Below are 21,836 nucleotides of genomic sequence, written 5' to 3' on the forward strand. Positions count from 1 at the left end.
TCTGATGTATGGCGCCAAATTTGGAAAGCTGCCGGGTGCGCACAGAGGCATCCGGAAACCGTTGATCGACGGGGGTGCTGGGACTCGGACCCCCGATAATGTGATAATGATTACCTATCCTGAGGATAAGTCATCATTATCAATTCCTGGATAACCCCTGGATAATTTGTAAATTGTCTCTGCAGGGATTGAAACCCACAACAATGTCAGCAAATGGAAGATTTTCTATGACTAAAATCCTCATTAGTATTTTCCCATGTATTCAGGTGTACAATGTACGACTATCTGTTTTGCAGTCTACAAACCACGGATCCGCATCGGTTTGTCCGTCCTGCAAATTATAGACCATGTCCTAGTCTGGCCTGTAATTAGCGGTCTATGGATCCAATGAAGTCAATGGATTGGAGAAAAAATGCAGATGGCACATGGACAGTATCCCTATCTTGCGGATCTGATGAAGGCACACTGAAACACAAGTCGGGGAGGGCATCATCATAGACTGTAGGACATATCATGGTTAATGGTTTCTTTTGATTTTACATGTGTACAGGGGAAACTCGAGAAATTAGAATATCGTGCAAAAGTCCATTTATTTCAGTAATGCAAATGAAAAGGAATTGTATTAATGCAGCTTAAAATTAGAATTTTGTGAAAAGGTTCAATATTCTAGGCTCAAATTGTCAAACTATAGTCAGCTAACTAATCCAAATCCCCTGAACAAAAGGTACCCTTAAAATTGAGACTTTGGGGTTTCATAAGCTATAATCATCCAAATTATAACAAATAAAGGCTTGAAATATCTCGCTTTGCATGTAATGAGTCTATTTCATATGTTAGTTTCACCTTTTAAGTTGCATTGATGAACTAAATGAACTTTGCGCGATATTAAATTTTTTCGAGTTTCATCTGTATGTTCTACTTTGCCAACATTAGTTGGGCTGAGTTATTGTTCTTTATACATTTTACATTGGATCTTTTCCTTTCATTGTGGAGCTCATATATATAATTTTACTTGCTACTGCCATTCCTGTAGATGTGTCCCCTCTCCAGTAGTTGCAATTTTTCAAAGCTATTTTTAATTATGTGATACAATAAAGGTTATGGGAGCTGAACCCGGACATACCCATAATTTCACCCAGGCAGTCCCCCCTGACTTGAGCATCAGAGCAGTTCATGCTCCCCTTTGCCCTGCGCTAAATCGCACAGGGAAGCTTCAGCCCGGCTGTGTGTTCGGTGACGTCACCGGCTGTGATGAGCATGCTTTAGCGCTGCCCTAGCCGTTTTACTGGCTAGGGCAGCGCTAAAGCCTGACTATCAGTGCCGGAGATGTCGCTGGGCTTCCTGGCAGACCCATGGAGAGCCCGGTATGTCACCGGATCTCCAAAAAATGCCTTTGCCTTGCCCGATTTAGCACAGGGCAAAGGAGAGCATCAGAGCATGAACTGCTCCGATGCTCAAGTCAGGGGGGCTGTCTGGGTGAAAATGGAGGTATGTCCAGGTTCAGCTCTGAACCCGGACAACCGCTTTAAGTCTTTCTTTACTTTATGTGCCTGTTCCAGAGTACAACAGGGGGTTGCCTGGCGTAGATTGCAACTTTACATAGTAATGAGCAATAATCCAGGTCTAATCTCACTTTTAGCTCTTAACCCCTTCCCGACCAGGGGTTCCCGGGGCTTTAAAGATGGTGTGTGCTCGTGAGTGCAGCATGTTCCACAGCCACCAGGTATCTTTTTTAAACAGCAGAGACTAATGTATGTGATTGACGATAACCTCGATTGCATACATTTAAACTCTTGTGGTCAATTGTGACCACAGCATCTGCAAGTGCAAAAACCCAGAAGCGCATGCATCCAGGGGTGTACCGGTTCCCCATATCAAAGATCAGGGGAGCCACAGTGTGTGTGCAGCATCCTCTGTAGTCCTGAATGATACGAGGCTTCTGTAAATTAGTTCCTATGGAGCCCCTGCCCATGGCAGGGCTCCAAAGGAACATAGTAAAATCCTCATAGACTCTAATGCTAATGCAATCTGATGATTGCTTGTTATAGTTCCTTATAATGATTTTAAAAATAAACTATTAAAAAATATAACAATTCAAATCACCCCCTTTCCCAAAAATCTAAATACATAAACAATAAAGAAAATAAACAGTGTGCGAAAACACCTGTACTATTAAAATATAAAAATATGTATCCCATACGCAAAAACTGATTTGCCGTTTTTTGGTCAATTCACCTTCCACAAAATATGAAACAAAAAATGATCAAAAAGTATACAAACCCCAAAATGAATGGCATCAAACCGAAGTACAGATCTCCCTGCAAAAAATTAGCCCTCACACAGTTCCGTACACAAAACCACAAAAAAGTTAGAGGGTTCAGAATATGACGACGAAAAGAAAAACAAACATTGTCAAGGTTTTTATTTTTTCTCATTATTAAAAAGAAAAACTATATATATTTGGTATCGCCGTGATTGTACTGACCTGGAGAATTAAAGTAACAAGTCAGTTTTATTGCATAGGGAACGCCATAAAAACAAAACTGATTAAACTGTTGCAGAATTGCTTTTTTTCCAATTTCACCCTATTTGGAATTTTATTTTTGAAAAAATAAAAAAATTATGACTCTGGAAAGGCAGGGAGCGAAAAATGAAAACGCAGAAAAAAAAACTTTGGGGCTGAAAGGGCTAAACGTAGAGCAGCAAGCGCCAAATGTCGCATAAAATTGCCATGACTTTTGACTATTTTAAGCCACAAAACTGACATATCTGATTTGATAAATGTCCCTGTATGTATTTTGTGTGCGGGCTAGCTTTTTCTTATAGGTTATGGTATATATTCCTGCAGCCATAGGCACTGTTATTTTTTTGGCCTGAAAATCATAATTTATATGGAATATATTAGTATTCTTATTGGTTTGTGTACAGTTTATTCTGATATAAGAAAGGTATGTGAGCAAAATACCCTAAATGTATATTTGAAAATTGGATAATTTCCTATTATATAAACAAATAAATTAATAAAATAAAAACCAGAATATCCCTTTAAAATACGCCTGGTGCTTGCCAGGTGTGGAGTTGTGACAGTCTTGGGACTTTTGTGAATGTCACAGAAGATAAATGAGACTTAAAAGTGATCTAATCTGCTTACTAGCTTATTCCAGCCAACTTTTAAAAGTGGCACAGGGTAGAGCAGGAGGCCAAAAGTCACAATAATTTAAATGCACTAGCACTTGCAACATTTCACCCAAAAACTGGCATACCAGATTTCAATGCTACCCATCTAGCCCTTGGTCAGCTCCCTTACCAAGGCCCTTCTCCCTTGATTACTTGGTTTGGTGAGGTAGCTAACTCTAGGAAGTCCTGGTTGTTCCAAACGTCTTCCATTTGAGAATAATGAAGCCACTGTTCTCTTTCAGTGTAGCAGAAATGTTTTGTACCCTTTTGGCATGATTCCACACAATCCTGTTTCTGATCTCTACAGCTAGAGAGCTTAAGAGCTAAATTGCAAGTGTCATAGCAAAGAGTATGAATAATTTGTTTTTGTTTTTTACATTTTAATAAAATAGCATAAATGTCTAAAATTCTGTATTAATTTACTCATTATGGGGTGTTCAGTGCAGACTGATGGGGGAAATTTTTATTTATTTTTTCACTACAACATAACAAAATGTGAAAAAATGAAAGGGTCTGAAGACTTTACAAATGCATATTAGTTTTGTGGGAAACATTCAGTAAAACCTGTAATTTACACATTTACATTAATACAAGGCACTTAGTAATGTGTTGTGAATGTCCATATTGCCTCCTATGCTGGCTTTATTCATTTTTCCATCGCATTACACACGGCCACCGCTGCAGCTCCATTCCAACACATTTACCACTCAAGTGTTGCTTTAGCAGTGTTTGGGGTCATTGTCCTTCTGGAAGGTGAACCTTTATCCTAGCCTCAAATCACGCACAGAGGGGTACAGGTTTTGCTCAAGAATATCCGTGTATTTAGCACTATCCATCTTTGCCTCAACTCTGACCAGTTTCCCAGTCCCGGCTGCTGAAAAACATCCCCACAGCATGATGCTGCCACCACCATGTTTCACTGTGGGGAAGGTGTTCTTTGGGTGATGTGTTGGGTTTGCCCCAGACATAGCGTTTTCTTTGATGGCCAAAAAGTTCAATTTTAATCTCATCAGACCAGAGCACCTTCCTCTATACATTTTCGGAGTCTCCTACATGCCTTTTCGCAAACTCACAACGTGCCTTTTTGTTTTTAGCTGAAAGTAATGGCTTTCTTCTGGCCACTCTGCCATAAAGCCTAACTATGGAGCGTACGGCTTATTGTCGTCCTACGTACAGATACTCCAGTCTCTGCTGTGGAACTCTGTAGCTCCTCCAGGGTTACCTTAGGTCTCTGTGCTGCCTCTCTGATTAATGCCCTCTTTGCCCGGTCTGTGAGTTTTGGTGGGCGGCCGTCTCTTGGCAGGTTTGCTGTTGTGCCATGTTCTTGCCATTTGGTTATGATAGATTTTATGGTGCTCCTGGGGATCATCAAAGATTTGGATACTTTTTTTTATAACCTAACCCTGACTTGTACTTCTCCACAACATTGTCCCTTACTTGTTTGGAGAGTTCCTTGGTCTTCATGGCAATGTTTGGGTAGTGATGCCTCTTGCTTAGGTGTTGCAGCCTCTAGTGCCATTCAACAAAGGTGTGTATATGTAATGACAGATCATGTGACACTTAGATTGCACACAGGTGACATCATTTCACTAATCATGTGACTTCTGAAGGTAATTGGTAGCACCAGAGCTTTTTATGGGCTTCCTAACAAAGGGGGTGAATACAAACGCACATCTCAATTTTCTGCTTTCTATTTCTAAACAATAGTTTTATTTATATATTTTTCTCATTTCACTTCACCAACTTAGACTATTCTGTACTGATTCATAATAAAATTCAGATTAGCAAAACATTGAATTTAAGGCTGTAATGTAACAAAATAGGAAAAAAAAAGTCTAGGGGGTGAATACTTTTGCAAGGCACTGTATGTTAGAAAATTAAATTTTTGGTAGTGAAATGGCAGTTACACTTTAAATGTATGCATTATTTGGTCTCATCGTATCTTTTACTTATTAAGTCTTTGGGAAAGCTCTGTTGATCACTATAAAACTAAATTAAATGGATATTAAGCACATAACTCTGGATCTATGTGAATACATAAAATAAAATGACAGTGGCAATAACCGCTGCCACGATAAATCATACAGCATGCACTGTGTCAATGTACTTAAAAAAAATAAAAATAAAGTTTCACATATGTAACTTGAATTTGGCCTAAGGCACACAAGCTCTAACACACTGTACTAATCTATCATTTAAATGCAACTAATATAAAATAATTCAGCAAATGTGTTGATTAAAAATGTTTGATTCTGGGTCTACAGCTCCTATGCAGACTTATGTGTTTGCAAGTTTTTACACTACAAACTCCTTTTTAGGCCTCTTGCACATGGCCATTTTGCATCCGTGTGGCAGCCGCAACAGATCCAGACCCATTTAACTTGAATGGGTGCGTGATCCGTCCGCACCGTAAAAAAATAGCACAAGTGAATGGGTCGGCTGGTGCCCACATATTGCGGACCCGCTGTTTGGGGACCACAATACGGGCCACGGCCATGTGCATGAGGCCTATGTTGTGACATTCTTGTATTATTTCTACTAGAAGTTATGAATGAATTGCTATTAGCCTTCAGTAATGGTACAGAGGGGTGGTAACCAGTTGGGGGTGTGTACCTGAACAGACTCACTCTATCCAATCAGTGCTGCCATTTTCAGACTGAGCAGGGACACCGCCCCAACTTGTTACCACCCCTCTGTACCCTTAATACAGACTGCTAGCAATTCATTTATAACTTCTAGTAGAAATAATAAAGAAATGGCACAACAAAGAGCTATAAGAATAGATGTTCCAGAATTGTTATTACATGGAAAATGCATGAAGCTATTAAAACAGGCATGTCATAAGCGGTGAAAGGTCCTCTTTAAATCCCTGTGGCTAAAAAAGATAAATGAAAGATGGCCTTTGATTTTACCCACAAAATGTCCATATCATGTAGATTTCAAGAAACCAACTACAAGATCCTATCTCGTTGGTACCCGCCACATGTAAGCCTCCAACGGATCTTTCAGCAAATCTCCCTTTTATGCTGGAGATGCTGATCAGCACAGAGCTCCATGCTACACATTTAGTGGTCATGCCCCGTGCTGACTTCTCTATGGAATGATGTTTCCTCTCTCTACAATCACCTATACAGAGATTCCGTGGCCCTCACACCTCCTATGGTTCTCTTGTCTATATTCCCTGGTCAGCTTAGTAGGATACGCAAAGACCTCCTGAGGTTCTTTATCATTGCAACACAAAGGTTAATTCCTAGAGTTTGGAAATCTACCGCTCCTCTGACTAGGCTTGACTGAGGCCCTTAATCAGATCATGAAAATGGAGGAACCTAGAGCTGAAGACTCCCAATCTCAGGAGAGACTTGTATTAAGAGATGGAAGATGTGGTCTGATTTCCGGTCCTCTACTGGTTACACCAGCTGGGTGATGGATGGCACACCATAGTTTTCAGGACTTATGAATGTAATACTGTTGAAGGGGTTGTAGGCTGCCAAATATCTTTTACCCCCCGACTTCTTCCCCATGTACTTCCTAATGTATGTGTTCTCTATATTTGTTTTGTTGCTCTATTTTATATTTATATTTTAAATTGTATGCACCGACAGCAGCATTCTTTTGTTTTACTTTTACTGTTCTATGTATTTGTACTGTGCAATATTGTTCATGCAGACTGGTTCAATAAAAACTATTTGACCACAAATCCCTGGGGCTAAAACAAAATCTGCAATGCAACTGTCTGGACTTGGAAAAATCAGTGCAAACACCAACATTTAGAAATCAAAAATAGGTAATTTCAAATATTTTCTGACAAATACATAAGATAAGTACTGTGCAGAGTAGAAGCAGGCACCAGTGTTTTTCTAGGCAGTAGAATATTTATAATTCGCATGTCCTATGTGCTAGATACAAAGTAAGCTAAAACTGTAGTACTACAGGGTGGCCCATGAAAAAGTAGTATGACGAGATAAACGAGCAAGTGGATCGTTTTCTTTTAAATTACCCACAAGTCACAAAAGATGCAGAAAGTGGTTGCTGTTCACGTCTATGGATCTTTGGACACGTGGGATTATATTTGCCGACACTGCTTACAGCTCTTCAACAGTGAAGAAAAAATGTCCAGCTTTTTCCAACAAGATGAGGCAACATGCCACACCTCATGGGATTCACTGGCACGGGTTCATGAACTGTTTACAGAGGAGTGAACTGTGAGCAAGGGGTAATGGCCATCACGTTCCCCAGACTTGTCCACCAACAATCCACATCCCCTGGAGGAACTCAAGGAAAACATCACAAACACCATCCACAGCATCAGCCAACATAATCCCACGTGCCCAAAGATGCAGAGAGGTGAATGGGGACCACTTTCAGCATCTTTTCTGACTTGAGGATTATTATAATTTTTTTATTACCCACTTGCACGTTCATCTTGTCATACTATCGCTGGAGAAAGGCAACTTTTCCATAGCCCACCTGGGATCACTTTAAGATTCTAGTACAAGGATCAGCACCCTCTGGTACTCCAGCTGTTCTGAAACTACAACTCCCATAATCCTCTTTTCACTTCTATGGGAGTTACAAAAACAGCCGAGTAAGTGTGCATGCTGGGGGTTGTAGTTTCACAGCAGCTGGCGTGCTAAAGGTTGCTGATCCCTTTTCTAATACATAGCGTCACTTCTACCTCCTCCATCCATGTTTTGCATGTAAAACCTTTAATTAAATATTATTTCTATGCATTGTACAAGTTCTTAATAGAATAAGATACTACTGCCACTATCATACTCCTCCAGGAACCGGTGGGCAGAGCATTTGGAAAGATCATTTCGATACAAAATAGACCTTGTAGTTAGAAGGACATAAATGAACACTGCTGATGTGCCACTCACTGGGCAGTGTTAAAAAAGATACAGAGTTTATTTCTGTACCACCTCTGTAAATTTCAAAAATGCCCAAAACAAAATATTTATTACTGTCCTGCTGGGTGAACAAAAATTGGTAACATTACTGTCCCTGGAAGATGGCAGTGACTCCATTGTTCACCACATGTCCAGTGAAGTTTGTGTTGTAGTGTCATTCACTTTAATCACTGTCCGAGTCTTCGCTGTCACTTTCTTCTTCATCTGCCTCCTCCTCCTCTTTTTCCTTATTCTCTGCTCTGTCTTCCTTCAAGTCAGCAAAAAAGTCATCCGCTCCTCCAAATGCTTTCTTGCTCAAAGCTTGTAGCTGCTTGTTCTTCTTCCGCTTCCTGTAAACATCCACTACAATGGAGCCAATGTTTGACACATCCCAGAACTTCACTTTCTGGTCATGAGCACAGCTGGCTAAGAATTTACCATCTCTTGACTTTGCCAGCTGTTCTATGGGCTCTCCTGGATGCTGGCCCACTGTTCCAATTACTCTATTGGGCAAAATGTTAATGGCCCTAGAAAAATGAATGATACCATTGACAATGTTATTGTAGTAAATCACCTTCATAATAACGTTATGCAAAAAAAATACATGTAAAACACATCAGCCTGATTTTCCTATACATGACCTATTTCATCTACTTACACATGCCAACTGTCTGCATATAGGAGTTCCATAAAAAAATGTTTAATACAATAAAAGGTATACACTTTTTTGGTATACAGTAATATTACAGCTTCCATTTCAGTCAACTGAATCGGACATTTAGATTTTTTTTCCGTTACATTGTTGGTGATGCCCTTGATTTTTCCTTATTATTGTTTATGGATTTATTCTAGGGAAAGGGGGTGATTAGAATGATTTTTTTATATTTACATATTTTTTTTTTTACTTTTTTTAAGTCACCCTAAGTGACTATTTTGTATTCTCTAAGCATTCAGTATACTCAAATGCAGTGCTACCACCTAGAGGCCTGCGTTGGAATAGGCGGTGGAATTGGGGAAGGCGGGCCGCGCTGAGAAGCACGTGGCTCCCGGTTTTAGCTATCCCAGATGTCATGTTCACAGTTGACCACGGCACATGAGGGACTAAATGTCCACAATCAGCATTACCGATGATCGCAGACATTACCCCCTGGCCTCTGCTGTGTAAAACAGCAGAAACATGGCAGTTATGTTACGTTTTAAAGTTATTCACACTGCACTCACAATCGGGCGCCATCTTAAAAGACGGGACTTCCCCTATACATGTAAGGCCTCATGCACACGACCATATGTATTTTGCGGTCCACAAAAAATACGGATGACGTCCGTGTGTATTCCGTATTTTGCGGAACGGAACAGCTGGCTCCTAATAAAACAGTACTATCCTTGTCCGTAATGGGGACAATAAGAGGACATGTTCTATTTTTCTGCGGAATGGAAATACAGACACCTTCCATTTTTTTTGCGGACCCATTGAAATTAATAGTTCTGCATACAGTCTGCAAAAAAAAATAAAAAATGGAACAGACACGGAAAGAAAATAAGTTTGTGTACATGAATCCCTAAGGCAGAGGTCCTGAGAGTCCTGCCGCCAGTAAATCTTGGGAGACTAAGGCCTCATGCACACGGCCGTTGTTTGGGTCCGTATCCGAGCCGTCGTTTTGGCGGCTCGAATGTGGACCCATTCACTTCAATGGGGCCGCAAAAGATGCAGACAGCACTCCGTGTGCTGTCTGCATCCGTTGCTCCGTTCCGCGGCCCCGCTAAAAAAATATAACATGTCCTATTCTTGTCTGCACTTTGCGGACAAGAATAGGCATTTATATTGCACCTGAAAATTGCGGAAGGCAACACGGGCGGCTTCCGTTTTTTGCTGATCCGCGGTTTGCGGACCTCAAAAAACGGCACGGTCGTGTGCATGAGGCCTAAGACTAATAATCTGCCATGGCAAACAAATGAAATTCATATTGACTTCAATGGGAGCGCCTAACCGGGTATTCGCATATGGGTAACATATTTCATTAAAACTTGGCACGAAAGCCATTGTCTACCGCTAACGTTTTTTTGTCTTCAATAACAGATAAATATGAAAATTGTGACCACTGACCTAACAATGCCATCCATGGACCCTGTGCACACAATGTTATCGTTAATAGGGATCATACAGTCAATGGACTCGGCCTTCACAGCAAAACGATCACTTGTTGCTCCAAATCCATTCCAGTTGAACAGATAGATCGTCCCCTCGCTTGAACCACAAACCACTTTTTTGCCTCTCTGAAGAAAGGGAAAGAAATAATGTCTTACATATAAAGAGATCAGGCAGAAGTAAATTCTGTATTCCCCACTTACCACTTGGTGTAGTAAATGAGAATTTACTGTACACAAGTTACAATCATTAATATCAATCTCTGTAATATCCCTAGCTCACATATAGCAGGGTCTAGCTCGCACAAACTCAATTAACCCTTCAGAATATTTAAATGTTGGCATGGAAACTACTGTGGCAGAGGCGATATGTCATACAGCTACTTTGTTAACGTTGTCACGCATTAGGTTATAATGCACATGACTGTGTCCGAGGTCTGCAAACCATGGATCTGCAAAATCTGCATGCGGTTCAGGTGTATAACAGATTTTTTTGCCTACCTATTGACTTCAATGGGTCTTCGGTCCGCACTTTGGGGACAACATAGGATGTGTTCTATCCTTTGCCAAATGGATGCACGGATAACCATTTCATTACCGAATGATCTTTCTATTTTTTTGTTTTTTACTCCCTGCCTTCCCAAAGCTATAAAATTATTTTTCCGCTTATATAGACATATGAGGACTTGCTTTTTGTGGGATAAATTGTACTTCCTATTGGCACCAATACATTACATATGATGTAGTAGGAAGCTTACGCAAATTTACTTCTATGGCTGAGGGTCCCATGATGTAGTGGAAAGCTTGCGGAAATTTACTTCTGCTTATAGCAGCTGTAGATTTACTTTTCTTGTGCATGGACAGCCCAGTGATGGCCCCAAAAAAATATTAACCCCTTAAAGGGGTTGTCCGGGTTCAGCCATTTTCACCCCTACAGCCCCCCTGACATGAGCATCGGAGCAGTTCATGCTCCTATGCTCTCCTTTGCCCTTTTTAGGAGTTCCGGTCACGTACCGGGGCTCTCCAGGGGGCTGACAGGAACCCCGGTGATGTCACTGGCACTGATGGGCGGGATTTAGCTCTACCCTAGCCAGTAAAACTGCTAGGGCAGAGCTAAAGCCCACCCCTCAGAGCCGGTGACGTCACCGAACACACTGCCAGGCGGAAGTTACCGTCCAGCAGTGTGTTATTGAAAACAAAAAGGCCCGTGCCCTGAGCGATTTAGCGCAGGGCACGGGAGCGCATCGGAGCATGAGATGCTCTGATGCTAGCCTCAGGGTGAAAATAAGGGTATGTCCGGGTTCATCACACTGCCTCCACCGTGTTTTACAGATGATGTGGTATGCTTTGGATCATGAGCTGTACCATGCCTTCGCCATACTTTTTACTTTCCATCATTCTGGTAGAGGTTGATCTTGGTTTCATCTGTCCAAAGAATGTTCTTCCAGATGTGTGCTGTTTTTTCTTATTCTTGAGGCTTATGAGTGGCCTGGACCGCACAGTGAACCCTCTGTATTTACTTTCATGCAGTCTTCTCTTTATGGTAGATTTGGATATTGATACGCCTATATCCTGGAAAGTGTTGTTCACTTGGTTGGCTGTTGTGGAGGGGTTTCTCTTCACCATGGTAATTATTTTGCGATCATCCACCACTGTTGTCTTCCGTAGGCGTCCAGGTCTTTTTGCATTGTTGAAGTCGCTCTTTCTCAGGATTTACCAAACTGTAGATTTTGCCACTGCTAATAGTGTAGCAATTTCTCGGATGGGTTTTTTCTGTTTTCGCTGATGAAGGATTGTTTATTTCACCTGCATGGAGAGCTCCTTTGACTGCATGTTTACTTCTCGGCAAAATCTTCAAAATGCAAGCACCACACCTCAAATCAACTCCAGGCCTTTTATGTGCTTAATTGAGAATTAAATAATGAATGAATTGCCCACACCTGCCCATGAAACAGCCTTTGAGTCAATTGTCCAATTACTTTTGGTCCCTTTAAAAACAGAGTGCCACATGTAAAGGAGATGAAATGCCTAAACCCTTCATCCAATTTTAATGTGGATACCCGCAAATGAAAACTAAAAGTCTGGATTTGTTCATGTCCATTAAATAACTATAACTTGAATATGCTTTAGTAAACAGGTATAAAAAAATAAAAATAAAAAAAAATGGTGTCAGTGTCCAAATATATATGGACTTAACTGGGTATATGCATATATAGAGCAACATCTGTTGTCACCAATGCTGTATAGTCTTGTCACACAGCTTTTCCAAGACCCTGAACAGCAAGTTGGTCTGGCTATATGAAGGAATTCCTCACTACAAAACTAGGCAAATGTGGAATTCAGCGGTCTGGGAAAGCTGGGTGACAACCTTGGCAGAGATGTAATGGATTCCACTTTTGTTACTTACAACCGACAAATTTTTTAGATTAAGTTACGTTTTGTTGGTTGTTTTTTTCGTTGTTTGAATTCTGGGTTTTATATCCCTTTGATATGTCAGCCCCAGTTACAGGACAAACCATATAAATAGTATTTTGGTTGTACCTGCTATACATCAGAAAAAAAACGTGCCTGGTCATGAAGCGGGTGAAAAGTTTAATGCACAACCAACCTTCATTATAGCTACAGATGTCAAATCTCCATTCTGGTATTCTGAAAGCAACTCAAACCTGCGTCTCTTTATGTTGAACACCCCCATCGTTCCATCCCCACTGAAAGGGAAAAAAATAAAAATAAGATTACTGAGATGTTTGTGCAAGATGAGCGGCAGTATATGCCTGAAATGTGCGATAAGAGGGATTGTTTAATAAAGTTTGACTCTTATTCTTTACTAGACACTGGAGTTTTTCCTTTTGCTTTAGTACAAGAAATGCTATTTGTCTGCTCAAGAAATGAAACATTCAGGTTATATGTGTATTTTATACGTTGCCACAGTTTCCAAGAAGACTGGAGATAGAGGTAAAAAGGAGATAAGTGGGAATGTGATTTTTCAATCTGGATGTCAAGACAAGCAAAGAAATGTAAGAAAAAAACGGAAATGTGGTGTAGGGTGGTTGTATAATGCCTATTATCCTCATAATAACCAACCTCAAGCAAAGTGGTATCATGTAGTACCTGGCTGTAAGGAGCATCTTTTTGTTTTGGTCAATGACCATGTCACTTATGTATTCCTCATGATTCTTCATCTCCATGAAAGCTGTACCTCTTCGGAGGTCCCACTACTTTCAACATCCCACTGTCATCGCCAGTGGCAAAGAGGTTCTCATCAATTAGGAGCAGTCTATTCAGTGCAGAGCTGAGGCAGAAAATAGTACATTTTACTATAAAACACATTTATTATTTTCTTAATTCATTTCAGACAGCAGATATGTCTGTTGAAGAACAAGGTGCAGATACAGAAGATGGAACAAATCAAAACGTGGTGGTGGCCTGATGAAATGAATGTTCAAACAAATAAGAGCAATTATGGCATGAAATGTTCCTAATTACATAGATAAATCTACAAAATTAGCTCCACTTCCTTCTGCTGTCATCACTACCCCCATCACCAGCTGTCATGTGTCACCACTACTATACTGGCATCTAGTGGTCATTATCAAAACTGCATTTTTTTTTTACATTTACAAGACAAAATCTGAAATGTTACAGTTTCCCTGGTGTACATGACTTTTACACTTGCGGCAGAGGATTCCGGCAGGCAGTTCCATTGCCGGAACTGCCTGCCGGATATGGCAATCCGGAAGCAAACTGATGGCATTTGTCAGACGGATCCGCCTGACAAATGCATTGAAATACCGGATCCGTTTCTCTGGTATCATCAGGAAAAACGGATCCGGTATAATTTATTTTTGCAATTCCGGAAAGTGGGTTCCGTTTTGCCGGAACACTTAATGCCGGCACTAATACATTTCAATGTGAATTAATGCTGGACCCGGCATTCTGGCAAGTGATCAATATTTTTTGCCGGAGATAAAACTGCAGCATGCTGCGGTATTTATTCCGTCTAAAAAACGTAAGAGGGACTGAACTGATGCATCCTGAACGGAATGCTCTCCATTCAGAATGCATTAGGATAAAACTGATCAGCATTTTTCCGGTATTGCGCTTCTGTGACGGAACTAAATACTGGAAAACAAAACCGCTAGTGTGAAAGTACCCTTACTGGCTGAACATGCCCATTTCAAGATCATATGAACAGCTGCATACAGCCAAAACGTGTATGTGGAAGGATTTGCGTTTAGCTTCTTGTAAATTGCAATCGGTATCCTTACTCATGGGCTTTGGTGATGCGTTTCACTAGCTTTCCTTCCTCCACATTAAGGATGTGAATAGACTTGTCTTTGGAAACTGAAAAAAGCTCTAAAAACAAAAAAGTTAAAGGAATGGTGAAATACTATATAACACGGCACCAAAATTAAAAAAAAACAACATAAGTCATGAAAACACATCTTGGGCGAACCTGGTGTGGATGTGAACAGGGTCAAGGATGTTTGCATGTGAATGACTGTACACTGCAAAAAGGCGTAGGTGTTCACAGACTTTACAGAGTGCATATAATCCAGTGGACCCTGGTGAACAGCAGTGTGGGAGATGTGATCTACTTCACATGAAAATATAGCCTCATGCACATGGTCACAAGTACGAGTTTTACAAAGCCATTACATAAGACCCCCATTCATTCCGTATGGTTTTATATGTCTGCTTATTTAAAGGGGTTAAGCCATGATTGATGTAAGAAATTATCATATAGTACATGGCAATCTCTTGGTAAAGCTAGAACCAGCCCTGTGCCTCACATGGATCCAGAGATCTCCACATTGACTGCTCCAATTGTTCTGCTAGATCTATTTCAGCTCAGGGGACGTGTCCTTTCTGGTGTAGCTCTTTCCCTGTCACTGACACAGCTTCTAAAAGAAGATATGGCTGGAGACACTTGAAGATTTAAACTGAGATTGTGCAACCATCTCAGTGAGGTGGACAAGAAATAAGGAAAAGAACAAACAGCAGGTGGCGCTATACAGATAGATTTGATTGAATAGCTCACTGGCTATACTACATTTTTAATTACATGCCATTACAAAAGTATTCAGATCAAGGTGATGGCTTGAAAAATGTTGAATATTTTTTGTGCCACAACCCCTTTCATTTCTTTCTTTCAAGTCCATAGAAAATCCTAGAGAAATAAAAGATGTCAGAGTTTCTTACGCAGGCCATCACTGGAAAATGCAACATCCCGACATGACTTCAGGTGATGTCCAGAGGACCAGAGCTCTTTGTTCCCATCCTCTAGACACGAATACGAATATCTGAAAACAGAACATAGATTCATGACATTTCTGGTATCTGAAAAGTTGAGGTCCACAGATTGACACCCTCAGGTACTACGTTCCTCAGGTAAGCAACAAATCTGATATTCCTTCACTGCAACATGCATTTATAGCACTGTACAGGAAACTCTTCCAGCCTGTGGTGTGCTAGTACTACTGAACGGGAGGGGGTTAAAGGCTGCTTCATTTTGGCTTAAGCTAGGTTCCCATATATCAGTTGTCTGGCCAGCTACTTCAGGCCGGGAGCCAGACATAACTGATATATGTGTACTGAACTATAGTGCACAGATCCAGTGTCTATCTGCTAATTTCACTGGACAGAATAACTACGCAAGCAGCGTTTTTCTTTCAGGCATTATTTAACATCCAGCATGGATATCCTGCGTATTCTGCATCACTTCGGAGGGGAAGTGAGCCGGATAACCAGACATATGAGAAGGTGGCCTTATTGGATCTCATTGGATGCATTCTTATCCTATTCTGCCATTCTGGGAATTCAACTGAAACACGTTTCATACACATTTAGAATCTGATGCACTTGAATTATCCAGAAGACTTACACAAACACATCTCCATCTAAATCTCCAAGTGCGAGGATGTCCTGACTTGGGTGGAATGCAATGGTATTCACAGCAGCCTCAAATGATATGTCCATAGGCGTGTCCCTCACCCGGGGTTCCGCTGGGCCTGGAGTATCATCATCAAGCTCTTCAGACTCCTCCTGGAGTATATTGATATTAGAGAAAATGCTGATTTTCAATAAACATCACTATATAACTATACTTTATTATAATTTTCCTATTACTGTATTTTTCAGACTATAAGACACACTTTCCCCGCCAAAAGTGGAGGAAAAGTGGCAGTGCGTCTTATAGTCCGAATGCTAATGACTGTTTCCATCAGCATGCAGGAGACACGGGAAGGTGAGGGCAGCACTGCGCTGGGTGTCACTCACCTTCCCTGGTCTTCTTCAGGGTCCGTCAGGTCACAGTACACAGCAGGACCCATAAGAAGCGATGTGGGAAGTGGCGAGTCCTGGATCAGCGATACCCGCCGCAGCAAGCAAGGCAAGTTTTTTTTGTAACATCTGATCTGAGATCTGATGGGGAGCTGTTCTGAGGCTGATGGAGGCTGGGGGGGGGGGGGGGGCGTCTGATGGGGAGCTGATTTGAGGCTGATGGGGGTGGGGGATCTGATCTGAGGCTAATGGAGGCTAGAGGGGTTTTTCTTATCTTCCTCCTCCAAATCCTATGCGAGTCTTATAGTCCAGTGCGTCTTATAGTCCAAAAATATGGTAAATAATTTTATGGGATATTTATAATTAAATTATAAAGGTGCAACTGCTGAAATCCTAGGTTTTAGCTGAGTAGCACCCATACATGTGCAGCCATTATCTATTGTAGGTTATTAACGTAGCCAAACTTTTCTGCCACAACTACATTACAATAGCTGGGAAATAAATTAAGAAAAAAAAACACACATAAAATGTGGGTTATGTCTCAGGCATAAGGGCTCATGCCATTGTTTTAGTCCGCATCCAATCTGCATTCTTTGCGGGTCAGATGCGGACCATTAACTTAAAAGAGGCTGCAAAAGATGCATACAGCACACTATGTGCTGTCCGCATCTGTATGTCCGTTCTGTGGCATCTGCAAAAGCACAGAACATGTCCTATTCTTGTCTGCATTACGGACAAGGACAGGAGTGTTCTATTAGGGGCCGGACGTTCCGTAAAACATGGAACGCACATGGCCAGTATGCGTGTTTTGTGGATCCGCAATTTGCAGGCCGCAAAAATGGCAACGGCCGTGTGCATGAGCCCTAAGAATATGTTTGGGATCCATATCACACAGATCCCTAATAAGGTGGTACTGCATTGCAATGGGACCCTACATACCAGCCTATCCATATATGGGACCAAGTTCTCCTCTAGAGGCACTGTGCATAAGTGGGAGTCACAGCAGCTCTCTATTCATGGTTACGTTGATCATTTCTGACAGATTCTTGTTTGGGCTAAGTTCACAGATTTGTCAGAGGTTCCACTAGGGGCGTCTGTCGCAGAATCCATTTAAAAGGCCGGAGAAAAAAAAGAGTCCTGCATGCAGCTTAAATTCCACGGAACCTATTATACTCAATGGGCGCCGCCTCGGTTTCCGATTCTGGTACATCTGCTTCTTAGGAGGGAGCAGAATAAAGGAATGAAAGGAACCAAGCAGCAATGGAAACGCGTCATGTACAATAGTACTGACCTGCTGGCTTTCTTCATTGTTTGCATCCAAGTCTTTACTGATTGGCACAGTCTACAAGAACAGAATAAGAAGAGACACATAAGGCAAGTGACAACTCAGACTTAATATATGTTATAAGAGAGGAACCTAATGGGTTGTCCAGGTTCAGAGCTGAACCACCTAGCAGTGTTGCCAGAGATGTCACCGACACTGATGGGCGGGCTTATTAGTGCCAGTGACATCCCCAGGCTCACTGCTAGGCGGAAGCCTCCGTCTAGCTTTACCCATGAAGTGCCCGTTACGTCACTGGATCTCCAGAAAAAGCCTAATTCAGTGCAGGACAAAAGAGGGTATCTAAGCATAAAATGCTCCGATTCTCATGTCAGAGGGGCTTCCTGGATATGAGCTGAACCCAAACAACCCCTTTAATATATTCCAGGCTGGATTTCCAAAAAGAAGCTTTACTGGAACTCTAAAAGGGTTGACCAGAACTAGAGAGACATGATTCCTTTCTTCCAAAAACAGTGCCACACCTGTCCACAGGTTGTATGTGGTATATCATCTGCTAAGCCCGAGTCTCATCAACTGCAATACCACCAACACAACCCACGGACAATTATGTTGTTGTTCCTGGGAGACATGTCAGATTCGTTGTAGTGCTGGAGTTGAGTTCAGGACCGTGAACATATTTTTATTCATAAACAGTATTATAATAATTATTTTTTATGTCCCTGGCGGTTTTCAGATATAAAAACTTCTATACAACCCCTTTAAGATGCATCATGCTAAACATACAGAGGGAGCCACTGTGAGAACTTTGCCACATCTTTAGACTACCTATTTAAAGGGTTTCTCTGGGTCTTCTATACTCAGGATAGGCCATCAATATCTGACTCCTGACACCCCCACCTATCAGCTGTTAAGGTTGCAGCACTCACTGTGAGATCATGTCATCGGCCACATGGCTTAGGCCCCTTTCAGATGAGCGAGTTCCACCCTCCGGACTCGCAGTGAGAGTATGAGACAGCTCCTGTCCTGACCTATGTAGTACTGAAATGTTCGCATAGCATTATATCGATTTATGATGCTGTGTAACCCTTACAGTTCTGGAAAGTATTGGATAACACTGACAGCATTATTACGAAACAAAAAGGTACTAGACCCCAAGTCCCATGATAAAACTAACATCTTTATTGAAAATTCATATTAAAACATAATAGACCCACATACAATACAGATAAGGAGGGTGCGCCTGCTTACAGAATACAAGACTGTTGGTGAAGTGGGCGAGAGCCTTGCGGCTGCAGTTATGTAGGGGTTGTAAGTAAAGCGTGCCCAGTAGTGTGTTACCTTTGGCAGGTGCCTGTATCACATATTATCAATCTTATTTTTTGGGATTGCTTGTATTGTACTGTTTGGTACAGTCTGACTTATGTTTATTGGGGGCTTCAGTTTCTGCTGTGGACCCGCTTAGCTCTACTGAATGGAGCTAAACCTCAAGCGGACCACCTGCCAATGCTTCAAGAGACGTCCTTCCGGACACTGTGTCATTAAAGGGAACCTGTCATCAACTTTACGGAGATCTCACTGAGGGCAGCATAAATTAGTGACAGAAATGCTGATGTCAGCAGTGTGTCACTCATGAGCTAATAGTAAGTGGTTGCCGAGAACCAGCATCATAACCATTGCAGCCTGGGCCTTGAAAAGAGTCAAATCTACCTGAGAAGAGTCCTGGTTATCCATAATCTGGTGCACTCTCACCCATCTGCTGATGATTGGCAGTTCTCTCCTAGAGAGAGGGAGAAAACTAGGTAGAAGCCTGTCAGTCATCAGCAGGAGAGCAGGGATTCATGAATAACCATGACTCTTCTCAGGTGGCTGGGACTCTTCTCCAGGCCCAGTCTGCAATGATTGCGATGTTGGTAAATGACAGACCGCAGAAATCAACTCTCCTGTCTCTATTCTGCCGTTAGTATGGGCAGCATAAGGCTCCATTTACACATCCGCAATTCCATTCCGCATTTTGCTTTATGGAATTGCGGACCCACACTTCCGGGTCCGCAATTCCGATCCTGAAAAAAATAGAAGATGTCCTATAAATAGCGGACAAGAATAGGCATATTCTCTTAGTGCCGACAATGTGCGGTCCGCAAAATGCGGAACGCACATTGCCACTGTCTGTGTTTTGCGGATCCGCAAAACACACATGGATGTGTGAATGGACCCTAAAGCTGATGACAGGTTCCCTTTAAACCAGGGAACTGAAGCACTGCTTCCCACTGAAAAGAATGCGAGGCGGACACCATGCAGCGACCGCAGGAATTTAGTTGCAGTTTCTGTGCCATAATTCCACTTGCCCTAAAACACTGCAGATTTGCCGGCCGCCCACCAATTCACTGCATTTTCGCTACAGGTGAAAATATGCCATAACGATAAAAAAAAATAAAAAAAAGTATAAGTAGACTGCGTCCCCACAACTGGCGAGAAACAGGTAGCAGAATAGAGCTTTCGCTCACAGAGAAGACACTGCACACTCTCACTGGGGAACTAGTAAAGTGACGTGAAGAGTCCTATTCAGACCATCCCTGACATGCGGTTTCCTTAGCTTGTGGTTCGTGAGCAGATATTCAGCGCCACGCTGCAGGCTGCACCGATCACTGTACCAGCGCCATTCTCGTGCTTACCTCCAAGGGCGCCGCCATCTTGAAAATGCCCAAGCCAGGTCCTGGCAGCTGTGTAAAACAAAGTGCCGTTCAGAGGCTGAATACCAGCTGCTGGTTCCTACAGCCTGCAAGGACCTTCTGTGACAACGGAGGCGTCATGTGTCACATGACCGGGGGAGGTTCCTGTATGAGTCTATGAGGCTGCTGTATGGGGAACACTTTTTAGTTTTTGTTTCAGTCAGAAATTTTGAGATGGCCGCATTAACCCCTAAAGATTGGAAGACACATTCTACATACAAGTTTTGCAAAACTCACAGGGGGGCCACGTCAGCTAAAGGGGGCCAAGGACACTGTTCTACACTAAGCCATGTGTATCCTTGTAGTGTCTGACAATAATGATGCACTTAGTGCCCAGGCCAGGGTACACCTAGTATGTCCTCTTAACAGTATTGTGCCCATTTAGTGCCCTCAACATAGTATGATGACCCCTTACAGCCTCCCATGATGCAGTATAGTGCCCCCCACTCAATAGAATGGTCTGGGACCCCCGTCGATCAGCTGTTTGAGAAGGCAGCGGCGCTGGCAGTAAGTGAACAGAGCTTAGCCGCGCCCAGGACAGTGATACTAGTTGTGACGTCACTGGGCCTGCGGTAAACAGCGAGAAGATCACGGTGCTACTACCAGCGCTGCTTCCTTTTCAAACAGCTGATCGGCGGGGGTGTCGGAAAAGAACTGCAGAATCCCTTTAATGGGGTCATTTATCAAACTGGTGTAAAGTAGAACTGGCTTTGTTGCCCATAGCAACCAACCAGATTCCTCGTTTCATTTTAGACAGCTCCTTTGGAAAATGAAAGGTGGAATCTGATTGATTGCTATGGACAACTAAGGCAGTTCTACTTTACACCAGTTTGATAAATGACCCCCGTACGTTTTTTTGATTCCAGTATATATGAATATATAATACATGAGAAAATACTAATGAGGTTTTTAAACTTAAAGGGATTGTCTCACTTCAGTAAGTGGCATTTATCATGTAGAGAAAGTTAATGAAAGACACTTATTAATGTATTGTTAGTGTCCATATTGCCTCCTTTGCTGGTGTCATTAATTTCATGGACTGCTCGTGTCCATGTTTACCCTGCTTTTCAGCATTGGTGGCAGGGCCGTCTTTAATATTTATTGGACCCTGGGCAAGAATTTACTTGGGCCCCCTGGATCCCGCCTTCACACACCCTAGCATGCGATCACGCCCTCCACCACAACACACACAAAAAATAATAATCCACACACCTAGTAGAGTAAACCGCGGATCCGCAAAAAACGGAAGCCGCCAGTGTGACTTCTGCAATTTGCATAACGGAACGGGCGGCCCATTGTAGACATGTCTATTCTTGTCCACAAAACGGACAA

General features: G+C 42.1%; 1 protein-coding gene across 1 annotated transcript; it reads right to left on the minus strand.

Annotated features, from left to right (window-relative positions):
• Positions 1–8,061: 8,061 nt before the first annotated feature.
• On the minus strand, positions 8,062–21,139 carry WDR55 (WD repeat domain 55). Its single transcript, XM_044281037.1, is given in 10 exon segments — positions 8,062–8,593; positions 10,171–10,340; positions 12,820–12,919; positions 13,323–13,426; positions 13,428–13,503; positions 14,480–14,567; positions 15,414–15,514; positions 16,096–16,256; positions 17,785–17,835; positions 20,448–21,139. Coding segments are annotated over 10 exon segments (1,212 nt in total). The 5' UTR covers positions 20,466–21,139; the 3' UTR covers positions 8,062–8,250.
• Positions 21,140–21,836: the final 697 nt, after the last annotated feature.

This window comes from Bufo gargarizans, chromosome 2 (assembly GCF_014858855.1).
Source record: "Bufo gargarizans isolate SCDJY-AF-19 chromosome 2, ASM1485885v1, whole genome shotgun sequence".
Taxonomy (NCBI): Eukaryota; Metazoa; Chordata; class Amphibia; order Anura; family Bufonidae; genus Bufo; species Bufo gargarizans.